The sequence below is a fragment of the Lottia gigantea genome (assembly GCF_000327385.1).
Source record: "Lottia gigantea unplaced genomic scaffold LOTGIsca_1, whole genome shotgun sequence".
NCBI classification, from domain to species: domain Eukaryota; kingdom Metazoa; phylum Mollusca; class Gastropoda; family Lottiidae; genus Lottia; species Lottia gigantea.
Window position 1 is genome coordinate 3,344,424 of NW_008706746.1, and position 16,119 is coordinate 3,360,542.

A 16,119-nucleotide genomic window follows, 5' to 3' on the forward strand; every position below is an offset into this window, starting at 1 on the left:
TATATAATATAAATGTGCATGTTTTTTCTTTAGATTAACTTCTGAAGTGTTTATGACCGTGTGCCAAGGTTATGTTCACGTACGACTCGAAAGGTCGTGGCTGTTGTTGGTTGATGTGACACTCAAATTGAAGAAGGTTGTACCACCTTACTTTGTGTCCATGTCGATGTGATAGTGAGCATTTTTACCAATTCTTAACAAACTCACATACAGAACAGAACACGATATTATCTCTGAAACTAACCTTTTTTTCAGGAGACTAGAACATCTCAGCCAAGATGGAAGACACGGTTCCAGAGATAAGGAACGATCGGAAAAAGTCAGTTTTCAGGAAGTCCATGTCGAGTGGTCAACTCAATACCATGCAAAATGGTCACTTGAAGAGACAGAGTTCCTGCGTTAGCTTTATTGAATGTCCGTATGTTAACGAATCCAAAGATCTACCGAGACCAGCTTCTCTACAAACCTTACCAAAGTTCCAGTCTTTGTTGAATAAACGTTCAAATTCTGTGGCACTGCCTGCTAATATGAAACCCACTGTGAATGAAAGTTTTTCTAAAATGGCATCACGCAGGAATTCAAGTGGAAATTTCCGACCATTATCAGAGAGACGTGTTTCTATTGAATACATAGACCCAATATCAGCTCGGACAAATTCTAGTGGATTCTTTGGAAGTGGCTTTATGGATGGTATGGACGAATTATCAGCAGAATCTTTACCGCGGGACACAAGGGTATGTTTGTCTGTTTGTCACCTTGTTAGACTAACCGAGGTGGTGGTTTTCCCCCTTTTACTTATATATTCAATTCAAGTTCAATAATGATCTTGCCGAGCAATCTCGATGTTGTAGGTCTCATTGGATGATAAATTATTCTTTTAATTTTTTTAAATAATTTTCATATGCCGATGTTTTAAATAATCAGTTATATATCAACAAGATTAAAATACTATAGGATTATCCACGGCAGATAATGAAAAATTCCAAGCATAACTTATTTCCCCACAGCGCAAGTCGCCAGGAAACTGACACGTTTCTGATACACTGTCAAGAGGTTTGGCACCTATCTTGCAGTAAAGTTGAGCATTGTGTACATTATGTTCTGGTACAAGACAATAATAATACTACTGTTGCAATCCTATGATTCATTACTTCATTATTCATTGCAAAAGTTTGTTTCAAACCTACTTTTCAACCAACTCTCGTATCATAATATTTCATTTTGGATTGACTAAGTGTTTGTAAAAACAACAAAAAACATTCACTGGAACCAACTATTCTTCGAAACAGAACTATATGTACCCATCTTATTATAATGCAAGTTTTTTTTATTTATACTGTTCCACGAAGTTGACCGCCTAAACTAAGGAAAACGAAAAATCTACAGAAATATCATTTATGTAATAATGTGCATATGACGTATCTGCGATTTTGACATTTCTCTTATATAAATTATCGACTGTTTTAGGATTTTCTGGTCTTTTACGTTTGTTTCTGGTTCTTATGGTTTTAAGGGGAAGTAGACAAACCTGTTCAGTACCAGAATGAATCAGTTTATATTTAGAAGATAAACTCAGTATGTCCAGCTGTGATTTGTCAACCAGGATTGATATGACCTTATATTATGACTTTGAAGATCTTGGCTTAGTTGTAATGTTACAGTTAAATGCCATAGGTTCTTGGAATTAAAAAAAACCTCTAAAAATCCGAAGAGGAACTGTCTAAGAGCATTGACCAATGGTCCCTGCCACTCAATAATTGTGACATATGATAAGCATAAGAGTTTCTCTTTTCATTATTGAATAGGTTTTTATACAGGTGTATCTAGTAAAACATCTTTCCGCCATTCAGATTTCTTTTTAAATGAAATCAAATGAATGCAGTTTTACGTCCTACCTTTCTGAACTTTTTGGGCTAATGAAGGCCTCGGTTAAATTTTTTTTAAGAAAATCTTAAGCAGGAATAATACTGTCAAGGAACTACAAACTTTAGACCGGAAAATTATGCCATAAGGATATCGCGGATGATTGGCTATGAGGCAAACTGCAACATCCGTCAGTGTCATTGTCAGTGACACACGACAATTTATTATGACATTTCTCAATTTAAACTGTCACAAGTTACGTGTAATTGAATTTAAATCAAATGAAATATATATAAAAACTAGGAATATTACATTTGTTAGTGCTGATTGTTCATCTTAACTGAGGCCCAACTTCAGATGGCTAACATAAGCAAATAAGCAGAAATTGCCTTGGCATTGACCGATGATAATATTACCCCCTTATATATTCTAAAGTCGGCATTATTCTTTATATTAACATTGCCATTTTAGTTGTAAAGTTATATTTGTTCAAAATTCCATGAACATCTTGACTGTATAGTCGAATTTACTTGTGGTTGAAATAGTAGAGCTTGTGTTATTTGGCGGTATAGTACCCTGGACAGAAAGCGCATCTACATTCTACATATATTTCCTAAAAAGTTGTACAGCCTATTGCTTACGGTAATGTAGTTCATCTGTCGCTTTTGAAATTTTGAAAATTCAGGATTTGCAGTCGAAATAAATGCTGAATTAAAAGTCACCTTATATCACTGTCTCAAGGTTGTGTCTTACAGCAAGACAAAAGAGACATTTATTGCTGCCTGTTTCATTGTTGACAGATGAACTTATAGTCAAGTGTCATCACATAGAGCACATTAATATTACATTTAACTCTGAAGAATTAATTTTATATAAGATGACATGAGAATTCCTTCAGTTATGTGATAATAAACCGTCGTCCAACCAGGTTATCGAAAATCATGAACGCATTACTAAGGCACTCTGCAATGCCGGAGGAAAAGCTGACATTTCTTGCACTTTAGTATAGGAGGTTACACGAATTCAGCGCTCCCAATGACTGCAGCCCTTTAAACTTTAAACCCAACATGAGATCTGTATCTGTATAATCAGATTGATAGAAAATAAAGTATATTGGGAATATTTTAATAAAGTTTAGAGCAAGTATGTTTTTTCTCTATTTCTGCGACTTAGTGTGATTGATTATACATAATTTCACTTTCTTTTTATAAAGTATAAATATTGTTGCAACTTGACTTTAGACATGTGGTAGGAGCCGAATTTCTTAAGGTGATCTTATATATAATAAGACCACAATAATATTGAGGTTTTTCAAGCTCTCCCAAGGCGCAGTGGCAGAGAAATACATTTTAAAATGTCGTAATTTACAACAGATAAGAAGGAGAATATAAGCACTATAGTGTTTGTAGGAGATCCTTGTAAATTGCATGTCCATTGGTCGAGTTGAAGATCTTGACATTCTTGTTCTCTATGCCTCATAATGCTACTGTAATGTCTTAAAATAATTCAAATGAAATTTGTCAGTTATACTAGTTGTCTCCCTTTCATTGCATATATTCAAAACGCATTAGAATGGTGATAGTATTTTTCTTCAGAGGGAGCGTCGAAATATCAAGAAAATGGGTCTATTTCATTTTGTTGTATGGTGTACAAAATCCGGAGAAAAGGTATAAAAATATTTCCCATCAAGACTTAATAATGAAATAAAGCAGCACAGCAACCGAAGAAAATTTGTTTGAAAAAATATTTAATGCGACGTTCCGACCTTGATGTAGGCCCACTGGCATTTATGATGTGGTGTGGTTGAAGTCGTTTCCCAAGAAAGTTTCGAGGTCAAACTTTAGGCGCAATACAAGTCAAAATGAACCAAAGTGGAGTCTGGATGGAATTCAAATATGTAATTGAAAAAGGACACTTCTAAAGTTTGGTCGTCGTGTACCAAAATAAGACATGCTACGGCTACGCCACTGTGTATAAGATCAAAGTTTAATTAAAATAAAATAACTTTTGTCGACAACCTAGTGCCAATACAGGTATCTGGTCTACATGTTTCCAGTTTTGATTAGTTTTTCTTTTCTCCATATAATATTTACTGATGAAGGATCAATCGACCAACTGTTTTCAACCCTGGTGATGTGTACAGAATAAAGAGTAAACATCCTGATATAAATATATAACTCGGGGAATTCTATTATCTGATACAAAGAAGAAGTTAAATAGATAATTAGACATGATAAAACCATTACTAATTACCAATAGAATTATCCATCTGTATTATTACAGGTCTGATTAGACTAATATTGATTCTTACCTTGATCTGTTTATACAGCAACACAGATTCCTGGAATTCCATGCGAACTATTACTTTTAGAAAGAGGAATGTCAGACAGAACATCCTGATATATAACATGCAAATACTGTGAATGAAAAGGTCAGTTTAAAATCATACGTGACGTGACATCTCTTTGTAAAGTTGATACCGGAATTATAGAAAGTTATTTTCAAATTTTCGGTATATATTTTATGATGTTCTATTGCTGGCATTGGCACTGTCACTTGCGGTAGCATTTACGCGGAGCTCAGGTTCTATAAAGATGGATTCCAGAGGTGAAAGTTGATGAAAACCAGCAAAGAGATCAGGCTAAGCATGCAATTCCGATACAGTAGTACTGAGAATACATATAAGGATTATCTGAATAGAAACACTGTAGTATAAAATTCTTCCTATAGATAAGTAGTTAATATTGATTGAATATATAGATTTATAGACTATTGATTTATGATTCTATATACGTTGCTATAATTATAAGGTATATACAAGAGAAATCAAAACTTCAATACATATACAGACAGTTAACTTTATTTTTGAAGCATTCACATGAAAAACTAGTGATGATGTGCTACTGTTAACTCTATATACGTCACCAATGAGAATTCTAAAGGGTTCGTTGTCAATTTGTTCGTACTGGGTTCTCAATTCAATTGAACAACAATATACATATATAATATATAATATACTACCATCTGAATCCACCAAGGATTCTGTGGTATTTTTTTATACATCATTCAACTTCAGTGATGACCCATAGAAAATGGTTATATGGGAGTATAAAACTAAGACGTACAACTTCATTACCTTTTATTTAAATACGTCCACGGGGAAAGATAGTACGATATCTACATGCTATTAAAACTCTAATTAATTAAGAAATATGATAATTAATTAGTTTCCAAGACGATGAATTATTGATAGCTATTTTTATATTTAAACTATTTATATACCATCACGTGACTGATGATATAAACCTGTTATTCTATTAATAATTGATAGTCTTATGGTACTAAGAAATAGTTCTTTTCTGAATTCGGGGAATGAATACATGGAATGGATCTTGAATGTGCACTGCTTGTGGCGCATGATTTTTTGTCAAATCCGAATGACTAGGCCTTCGATCTGCTTTACTGACGGAACCCTGGATCCTGGATTGCACAAAAGATTGATAGATTTTGTTGAGTAGACCTACAGTAATCAGAACACTTTTTAATGCTAAATGGCACGTAAAGCAACGTTCTTAACTCAACTTGTTCTTGTGTTTTTCTGAATAAGTATAATATAGAACCTTGAAAGGGGCTAATATGTTTGTGTAGCAGAATTTTGTTACTTTTTTTTAATTTAAGGAACAATTTCCGATACATAAGTTGTACGGCAACGAAAGGTTGGAAACATGAGAGTTATCCTTGACACAAACAAAACAAGTCTTCTGCAATCCTATTAGTATGCACTATTCAATTGTTATATGGGCTTATCTTCTATTCTGTGATGTAATCAATGCTTTTAACCAACCATTCCGGATACAGAGATAAGACTAAAATGTTTCTATGTGGTTACGTGCTTTGTTTTCAAATCGATCTGAATTGTTATAAGCACCTCTCCATGGTGTTTACTGTTGATTCCAAGATAGGCCTACTATAACTGTGTTTCCGAATATTGAAAGATAAGACATGCTATGAGTGTGTGGAGGACTTCAAAACCTTATCCAACACATCCATTCATATCTCCATCTCAATGGCGGAGCCAGGTTTACATCCAGGGGGGGGGGGGGAGAGATTTATGAAATTTTTGTCAGAAAAACTTGCTTTCACGACTGCGAGGGGGGGGAGGGGGGGCATACGAATGTGTAGAATACATCAAGACATAGCAGGGTAGGACCGGTTAAAACAATTGGGCATGACATAGTAGAATAGTGCAATTTAGAATATAACGTAGAATGACGGAGGATTTTGTTTTGAAAGTAAGTTGTTTACATAACATTCTACAACATTAAACTCTCTTAAAGTTCTAATGTTCAAAACCATATTTATGCTCTGAACGATCTCAGTAATAGAACCTGATGTGAAATTGATTAAATGCGTGACTTTATACGATCCTTCATCTTGTTATTGTAAATAGAACTTTATCATGTATTTATCTCGGCTATTTTCAGCCGCCATATTGTTATCAACTTTGAGTACAAGTTTTTCCTTGTAATCTAGGCATTGTTTTTTTTTCTTAATGTCGAGTACTGTTTCACATGCCAAGCAGTACAATTATGTTTTTTTATTTTCTTAAACCTTGTTATTTTTACCAACAGTAGTTCTCAAATTTGAGGTGATATTTTTACGTAATGGTGTTCGAGTCTGTGGTGACAACACTCTCTGTCAAAATGGCATAAAGAGTGATAGATTTCACATGCTGACAATATTGAAAAATTGTCTCATTTCATAAACAGAATTTTGCATAGTAATCCTTTTTTCTCCAAGAGATAGATTTCCAAAACATTTGTTGGAAATGCTTTTTTGTCATACCCACTGTCATTAAATAACGCCTCTGTGATGTCATGACTTTGAAAGACTTAGTATGTTGTATATGGGTTAAGTCGCTTGTATAATTTGAAGACACGACTGTATCTTTCCATGCCAGAAATACTTTTAAATCATCGATTTTCTATAATTATTGAATGACACATCTTTAAGATTTATTCTCGATAACGAAAATAACTTCTGATCTATCTGGCTAATGTATTAGAGCTACTCTTTTGATGCTAGTAGTGAATATCACTTGTTTATAGTTCTGAAGATATTAAACAAGTAAAGTCGTATGGTTACATTTATTATTGCGATTACGAGATTATAACGGATCTTTGTTGATAATCGATATTTTTTGTTTTTGCGTGCAGACCATTTCGAATGGTCGAATTTGAGATCCATTATAATTGGCTTATAGTATTCTTGTGATATACCTTGAATTGGAAAGTCGATTTTGGTCTTATGCAGATAATTGAAGAAAAGCAGTGCTCAATAAATGGTATCGTTTCATGATATGGGTTTAATCCGTCCTTGAAAAGTGTGCACACACAATATTGTCTACTTGTTGCAAGTTTGTAGGCTACCACAAACCGAATTTGATATATTTGTGTTGACATTATGTTACTGACTCGATCTTTGTCAATGACATTCGTCTACGATATTCAAATATTACGGTAAGGACTTGTATTGGTATAATTATTGGAAAGTGTACTGGAAAAAGTTGGTGTCAGTCCGTGGTTGAGTGTTCAACTCTTATGAAGAAATACTAAAGTCTCTGTATCTGTTACACATTTGGAGGATTATTTGGAATTTGGAAAAGACTTATTATTGATGACAATTAATGAATCCTGTCAACTGTCCTGTCCTAATTCTTGACCAAGCCTTTGATGTGTTTGTTACAATTTATCCGACATTTCTTCACCGTGGAATTTTTTAAGTGTGGGTTGAAAATCAATGCTGGAAATGATTTAGAATCAAAGAGTCTGAAACTATGTCGATGGAATCAATTATATAAAGTGCCAGTAGTGACAGATTGGTTTAAGGCTAATAAACTTCTAAAGAGGTGTTAATAATAATACAGGCTTAACAAACATTAGACTTGAAAACAATCACTATCGTGTTTTATTATTGGATTTTCCCTTGATTTGTAAGTTTACTCTCTTTATTGTTTGTTGTAATTCACACAAGCATAGGTCGGGTTTTAAGTTTTTGTTGTTGTTTTTGTTGTTTGTCTTCATTTTATACATTGTAAAATTGATTAATTTAGAGTTTATTATTATTTTAATAACATTTACAAGATATAATGGGATCCATGGCAATCAATCTTTGAGTAGCCTACCTAACGTACACAACTATATAGTCAACAAATACATCTTTCTTGATATAAATGTCCATTAGAAGTAGAAGCCTTTCTTTGGCTAATCGAATATTTCTATGGACCACGTGCACTGAAAGCTGAAAGTTAACATTACCCTACTTAAAATTTTTAAACCATTTTAAAAAGTGCAAGTCAAACAAATCAGAGTGGTCTACCCTCCTATGTTGATTTTGGTTTAAGATTTTGGCTTTTAAATTATTTGAAAAATGTGAGTGGGCGAAAAAGGAAGGAAGGGCGCTTGTTCCCTTTCATTCATGAAATCTAAGGTATGTTTTGATTTACCTGTCATTAAGTCTATCTTTAATCAAAGGACCAGTTCAAGACGACTATCATTTTTATCAAAATTTATAATGAGGCAACATAGTTGGATCTAATTACCCGCGATGAAATAACCAAAGGATGATTAGGTGAATTAGTTTTTGGGGGTTTATTCTCATCCTTGTTCCCAGTAATTAAATTATTTGCTTTTAAAAACATGATAAAAGTACCGGTAGGGAAAATAAAACTCAACAATCGAGTGATAAACGATTACATTATCCAGCCTTTTTTCGTCTGCTTTCACAAACCGGAAGTTTTGCATGACCTAGTCCGAACATCCTTCACCTTTACTTCTTCAGCGTGAAGCAAATTGAGGGATTTTTGTCAGCCTGTTAAAGTGATATTTTCTTAAATTGTAAACCACACTTCCATGGAAGGAGCTAATATAAGTTTGCCTTTGTCAAAAAGACATTTCTTCTGCTATTGCCGTCTGGACATTTTCTTGGGTAAGACCTTTTTCAGTGAAATTTTTTGTTTTCCGATAGGCTATTCATGAACTTAATCAACAATGAATGACAATGCCGATATAGCGCCTGTTTCCAGTTCTAGGTAGTCTTCAGTTCAGTCATCATCCACTGACAGGATACACTCTCAGACTAGGTGCTTTCTCCGTTAGATTGTCAGTGCATTTTAGTATAGGCCTATTTGACATGTTCATTCAGTGTATTCAGTTTTTCATCTGGCAGCCTCTTAGTCTAAGCAGCCTTGTCTTAGTAGTTAATATCGGGACTGTTAAGTATCTAACAGTCCCGCTTGTAGGCCTATTGCTTTTATTTTGATTTTCTAAATGGCAGACAACTTTACTGCACAATTTGAACAATTAATTTCTTTACTTAGATTTTTGTAATAAATTTATATTGCACAACCTTATTGATTGATTTTGTCTTAATTCCACACTTATTTGAATGAAATTGAGATATAACTTGTGTGCCTAAACATCTCCTTTTCCATATCTGCCTTGCGTTAGCACAACCCTATTTTGTTCTGATCATGGGAAATTGTTTCCTGAGGTTTTAGATTAGAATTATGCCTTCTTAATGCTACCGGTACTGTATTAATTAGTGCTAGGTATCAAATCATACCAAGATATGTATTGCGATACAAAAAAGGTCACGATACGTATCGCAATATGGAGTTATGGGATAAAAGTTAACGGTTTATCTTCACAGGATCAATATTTATTAATTTACTACATAATATGATATTTGGTAATGTAGTTGATGGAAGTGGTTGACCTCCATTGTCGTATAAAAAGTTTTGAACAATATCAGTCAAGTCAGTGAAAAAAGTTTTTCATTCCAACCCCATCATCAAAAATCAATATATGACATGTTGCATCACTGATATATATTGTGCCAGCACTAGTATTAATGATCAAACTTACAGTTAATATACAGAAAAATATGAATGAAGAAAACATTAGCCAACCAATATTTGATATAAACATAGCCCTATAATAAGGAAAACTCTTATCTAATGTTAAATTATGTTTATTTTTGATATGAAACTATTGATCATGATCAATCCAGGGAGTTAGTCTCAGTTATCAAGCCATATTACACCATAAATATTAGAAATAGACCATCTGTTACCTAATATAAATACCTAAGTTACTCTATATACAGTGGATCTCTTCATAGTTTATAAATAATATAAGTATGGAGACCAGAATAATATCTCCTTAATCACCTTTTTAAATATGACATTTAAAGATAATTGCTTTAAAAAATCAAAATGAATAATGTATTGAAGTCAAGTTTATGAAATGTGTAAACTAGTGTGTATTCAGCAATTTTACTTGTGATTATTTGAATGTCTTCAACCATTTATTTGTTAGCAATTTAAAAGGAAAGGTTTAACCACGGAGGATCAACCTTGAAACCCTCACAAGTTACAAATATTGAAAAGTATTAAAGGACATTTTATCTTGGTCTTGGTGTTATATATTCTCAACCATTGTGCCTGGAAAGCATAATGTTGCTAATTTCATTAGCTCATTGAACTTGAACCATTGTTGAGTTGCTGAAGCTTGAGACAACATGGCAATGAAATATTGGTATTTGAAAATAATTGAGTGAAAGTGATAATGGGATTGTGAAGGAATGTGTAATAATAACAACTGGTCTATATAAGTCTATCTATATTTGATATTGATCTACAACATTTAAAGCTCTGGTTTCACTCAGTCTTAGATATTAGAATTTTCTGACTTTAAAGGGGCAAGTGCAGCATTTTGGGGGGGTTGACTTTAGCCTTGAATGTTGGTTAATACTCTTCAAAAGTATGGTACTAAACTGTACAAAAAATGCATAATTCCTAGCTGCTAGAATGCTCCTAATTTACTGGTTGCTTTGTCTTTTTATTGCCCTTCTGTTTTTGGCACCATAAAGGGTTCCCTTAATTTTTTTTCATATTGAAATTGAAATAAGTGTTACCCTAAGTATAGATTTTCATCCATTGAGACATAACCGAAAGAGATGAGAGAAGTAAATTAGATTTGAGAAGAGTTCTGAAAAAATTTAAAACTCAATTTTTAGATTTGAATTCTGTTATGTCAAGGAATCTAAGTTAAATCTAATAATCACCATGTTATTTTGTTTGAAATGCCTGTAGCACGGAATCTTGTAAGAATAAAAGGAGTAGAAGTTTATAATTAAATCATAGCTAGAGGTTGTTGACTTGAGTAAAACTGCGTCACTGATGGTCCAAATAGTGGCCAATCAATATTTTATCAGTATCAGCTTAGTTTTTCTTGTTTAGTTCAGCAGTATGATAATATAAAATTGATGATCAAGCTGAAATTCAACTGAAATTTTATAACTTTATAGGGATACATGCAGACAAATCTAGCATGAGTGACAAAAAGTATTGAAAGCACAATTCTGTCATTTTGCATGCCCCTGTTCACCAGTATTCCTAATGTTCTTTCATCCACCTGTATCAGAATTTCTCTTCAGTTTATATACAAGATTATACTAAGTTTAACTTTTCAAATTTCTTTTTATAAGAACATTCTGTGACCCTAGATACTATTATCAGACAAAAATCCCAAATCTGCCTTTAAAAGACATTTTAAGAAAAAATCTGTCAAACAAGAAAATAAATTTGTCTGGCATTAAGTGAACAATAAGAGAAATCTCTTCTCTTTGAATCAAAAATTTGATAAATTGAATATGTTTCATAATGATCATATGAATGAAAACCAACGCCTTGTAACTCATCTAGAAATGTATTATTACTATGAATAGAGTAATCTTATTTGACATTATAGCATGTGATAATCAGGGTCACAAGATATGATGATGAAACTCCAATTATAACACAGACTTATCATTTGACAGAAGATGGTACACTAGCTAAACTATGATTTGACCATTTTGCACTTAAATTGAATACAAATGTAGTATAATTATTTATAATAAGTGTCCTCATATTAGGGCTCTGTCAAGACTTTTTGTTGTATGATGAAGAGTGGATTGCCTCTTAAAGAAGTATGATATCAGTATGAATCCTTACAGGAGCCAGACAGGTGCTGTAATAGTGCTCCTAGTAAAATCAGTATTGTCTTAAATTGTTAACAACTTTCTTTGCATTTAAAGTGATGTATTGAATAAAAGACAAAAGTATCAGACCAGTACCAGTTTGAATACATGCTGGTAGACAATTGACTATTCTGTGTTAGATTTTACTGAAACCACATGTTGAATTTTTTATTCTAAATCTTAATAGGTGTGAATTTAAGCTCAATTGGTAGAGAAAACCAGTATTGGAATGACACTGCAATAAGCATTGTGATGATAGTGTACAAGGTTGAATAAGAAGATTAAAACAGTGCTACTGCAATGATTTATCTACTGGCTAGAATAGATTTTACTTAAAATAGATTTTAATTCTTCTATGTTAACCTTCAACTTTTAATCACCATCATTAATTTTGAAATACCTTTCATATAGCAATATAGGATGAAAGTGTAATATTTTAGTATAGATTCATGTTGATCATTTCAGTGTGAACACAATCTACTGAATCTAAATGATTGTGTTTGATATCATGAAAGTCAGTAGTAGAAGAGTCTGATAGTTTAGGTTTATAAGGTTACACTACTCAGGTTGTGATATTTCTCATAAGAAGTAATTCTAAGATTTCTTAGAATGGAAATGAATGTGTCACCCCTTTACCATTGTGTTTTGAATTAAGTTGCTTTAGATGTTACTACGTCAAAATGTTCAGAACAGTAGAAAAGACACACAATACTAGCTAGGGAGTCCAGAACATTTTAGGAAAACCAAAAAGATACCAATATTGGGACTTGTAGTGTTTTGGATATTGTATAGTGTATGAAATATGGCTTTTGGCACGTCACAGCCCTGTTGATGCCAATAATACAACCCTAAATATTGATTATTCCAAACCAATGAAACAGTTTTCTTAAAACAATTTGTTATTTGAAGATACCAATATTGGGACTTGTAGTGTTTTGGATATTGTATAGTGTATGAGATATGGCTTTTGGCACGTCACAGCCCTGTTGATGCCAATAATACAACCCTAAATATTGATTATTCCAAACCAATGAAACAGTTTTCTTAAAACAATTTGTTATTTGAAGATACCTACCTGTAATTCACAAAATATGATTCGAATTGATTTTTTTCATTTTAAAAAGAAACATTGGCATTATATAAAGATCTTGTGTTGACATATTGACAAGATGTATTTGTAAGAAGTCACATTAACAAACATTGTCTTTCTAGCAATTTAACTGATTCACATCAATCTATTGATTAGACAAGTACATGTCATGTTGATGTTTTCATAGACTTTACCATATAGACACAGTCTGAAAACACCAGACACAAATTAGTTCTTGTCTCTTTGTCTTGCACTGTAAGATTCATGTGGTTAACATGTACATAGTACACCACAATGAGTAATAATTGTACCAAGTAATCTATACAAGCTATGTTGACTCTCTGAAAACAATGCCAAATTGACAAATTAAGTCCTAGAATGTCATCAAATTGACAAAAGCTTTGAGTTGCTGAAAGGATGAGCACACCTTGCCTAATGTATTGTGAATAAGCTTACATATTTTGCTAAGAAGATGCTACCTGACAATACTCAGTTTGCTGGTTGGCAAAATTACTGACCATGATTTTCTTCAAATCTCATTGTAACTAATTTTTGTGCTTACCCTGAGAGGAAGTCATGGAACCTTATGGCCATGCAGCAGACAATTCGACTAATTCTACCCCACTTCTCTGTTGTAACAACAAAATTTTGATTCATTGTTTGTGTTTTTCAGCTATGGTTTTCAGCAGGTGGGATGGCCTTCAACCAGACTACCAACCTTAAAGAGAGATTAACAACAGCAGAAGATGAAAGTGCTCTACTAGTCAGACAAATGGTGAGTTAGTTTAAACCAAAAACAAACCACATGCAATTATTTTAATCATCACTTACACTTAGCCCTTGATTCATTGACTTAAATTTTCTCATTCTACAAGCACTTCTAATCTAAATTGAAAACATTCATCCATTGTAGCTTAAAATATAAATTGAAGATGAAAAGCTGCATTCAATATGGCCAAAGGTTTCAAATACACAAAATGCTTACTTAATTTTGAGTTATAAGCTTAATAAATGGGCTTTGAGACATCCTCAATGGCCTCTATATAGAATTTTGTATCTTGACCTTCTCATATTTGGTCAAGTATTCTAAGGGAAGTAATCACATTTTGTATAAAAATATTCTTACTACAGACAACAATGGGCTGTAACTCTTTCTCAGCTTAGTTTCCAGTACATGGGAGATAATTCTTCATAAGAAAACATGACTACAGACTTTATTAATCATTCATTACACATGTCAAACTATTATTAAATTATGATGAATATTAGAACACTAAAGCTATAACATAGAATATGAATGAAGCTTCTCTTAGTGCATTGAGGTTAAGAAAAAAAAATAGTAGAATTAGACTCACAAAATCTAGTATTGAATTTATAAGGCAATTTTTTCGGACATTCCTTGTTTTTATCAAGTAAATTTCTATAACTAGTCTTGAATTATTTTTAAAAGAAATCTTTCATGGTAGAATCTTTTTTTATCAAGACAGATTTGTGTTTGTCAAGTCAAATCGCTGCAAGGGAAAGATGTTTCTGACAATTTCTGTTCATCTGTCATATCAATCTCGCTGGTGGGTATCTCAGAGATTCCAAATATAGACTTAGATTGTCTTTATTAGATGCTGGAAATGGCAGAAACCTTCCAGGTTCTTTCCTGATATTGCTTTCATGTTTCAAGTTAAGAGTTTCTATTTTGGTACTGTTGGATTTTATACTTACACAATGCATCTATACATTTAGAATATATTTGTCAGGGAAATTATTTTAGATATTACATTGATCAAAGTTTCTGAACAGTATGAAGTTGCAGAATAGCTGTAAATTGTAACTGTATGGATTCACTTTCTACTGAGATAATGATCTAGTTGTCTTTATAATTTGATAAAATCAAAATACTAGACTCATCTATTAAGTAATTTTTCAGTTGGAGAAAATTGTGATTCATTGGAAATGAATGAAGTTTCTGCATAAAGTGAATAGAATGTTAAAACAGAACTTGAATAATGTTGTTCACACTATGTGATCTTCAGAAGTGAAATTATAATGATGATTTTAAAAAATTAATTTGATAATTTATAATACTTTTGCTATAGATAAGAAAAGATGTTGAAATTCTTGTCATTTGATAATGTTGTAAAGATTTTAAATTTCATAATATTTAATAATAGAACTGTGAATATAACCACCTACTTCTATGATTTGGATGTCATGTTGAAATTCCAAGATATTGATGATGAAATAATTGCAATCAATTTCATCCTTTTTATACACCCACACTACTATGTGTTCACAATGATTCCTTAGTAAGAAGTACAGACTTAAAATTGTAATTGTAAGTCTGCTAGGATTTGAAGTTGTAGAATATGTATAAGTAATTAGTGAAAATAGAAGAAAGAGGAAACAGGAAAACCAACCCACTATCCTGAAGATTGAATTTTAATATAACATCATTCTGTCTTTCCAAATAGCTTGACCAGTAATTGATTTTGACTCATTCTATTATTGTATTGACATGAAGGGTTTACTGAACAAATTACTGTAATACCAGGAGCAATAATTCTTAACCTGAAATATTCCTAAGGGCTAATCTATACCTAGACATCTACCATTTGACTAAATATATAATTTGCTAGATAAACTTAGTCAGTCTAAAATAGCAACATGACCAGCCAAATCATGTTATGTTGTAGATTTTGTATTCCACAAGAGAGCGTGATGTTGATGATAATTTACCTTTCTAGCCTCAAGTTATACTATTTTCTAATCATGGTGTCTAACTTCAGTGTTAGGCCATACATTTTATTAAATTCATGACTCCCAGTTCTACATTGCCCATTAATGTGTTTTAAAATATTGACATTGCCTTGAAACATTCATTTATTATTTGATATTATATGATTAAGCTGGGGCAGTATAATCAAAGTGGGTTAACTGCTATATTTTATGTGAGCAACCTTTGTCAAATTTGAAAGCCGGTATATCAGAACTCTGCTTCTCAGTAAATCTTCCTAGCATGATAAATTTTTCTTTCAAATATTTTAAAAAACAGTTCCAATGTCCTTTATCATTCAACAAAACAAACCCAT

At 32.5% G+C, this 16,119-nt stretch overlaps 1 protein-coding gene across 1 annotated transcript; it reads left to right on the forward strand.

Moving 5' to 3' along the window:
- Positions 1-278: 278 nt before the first annotated feature.
- LOTGIDRAFT_152094 (hypothetical protein) lies at positions 279-15,774 on the forward strand (the record flags this gene model as incomplete). The annotated part of the gene is made up of 3 exons (XM_009045564.1): positions 279-734; positions 13,710-13,811; positions 15,724-15,774. The coding sequence occupies 3 exons, from the start codon at positions 279-281 to the stop codon at positions 15,772-15,774; spliced, it is 609 nt and encodes a 202-aa protein (XP_009043812.1).
- Between the last annotated feature and the right edge of the window lie 345 nt (positions 15,775-16,119).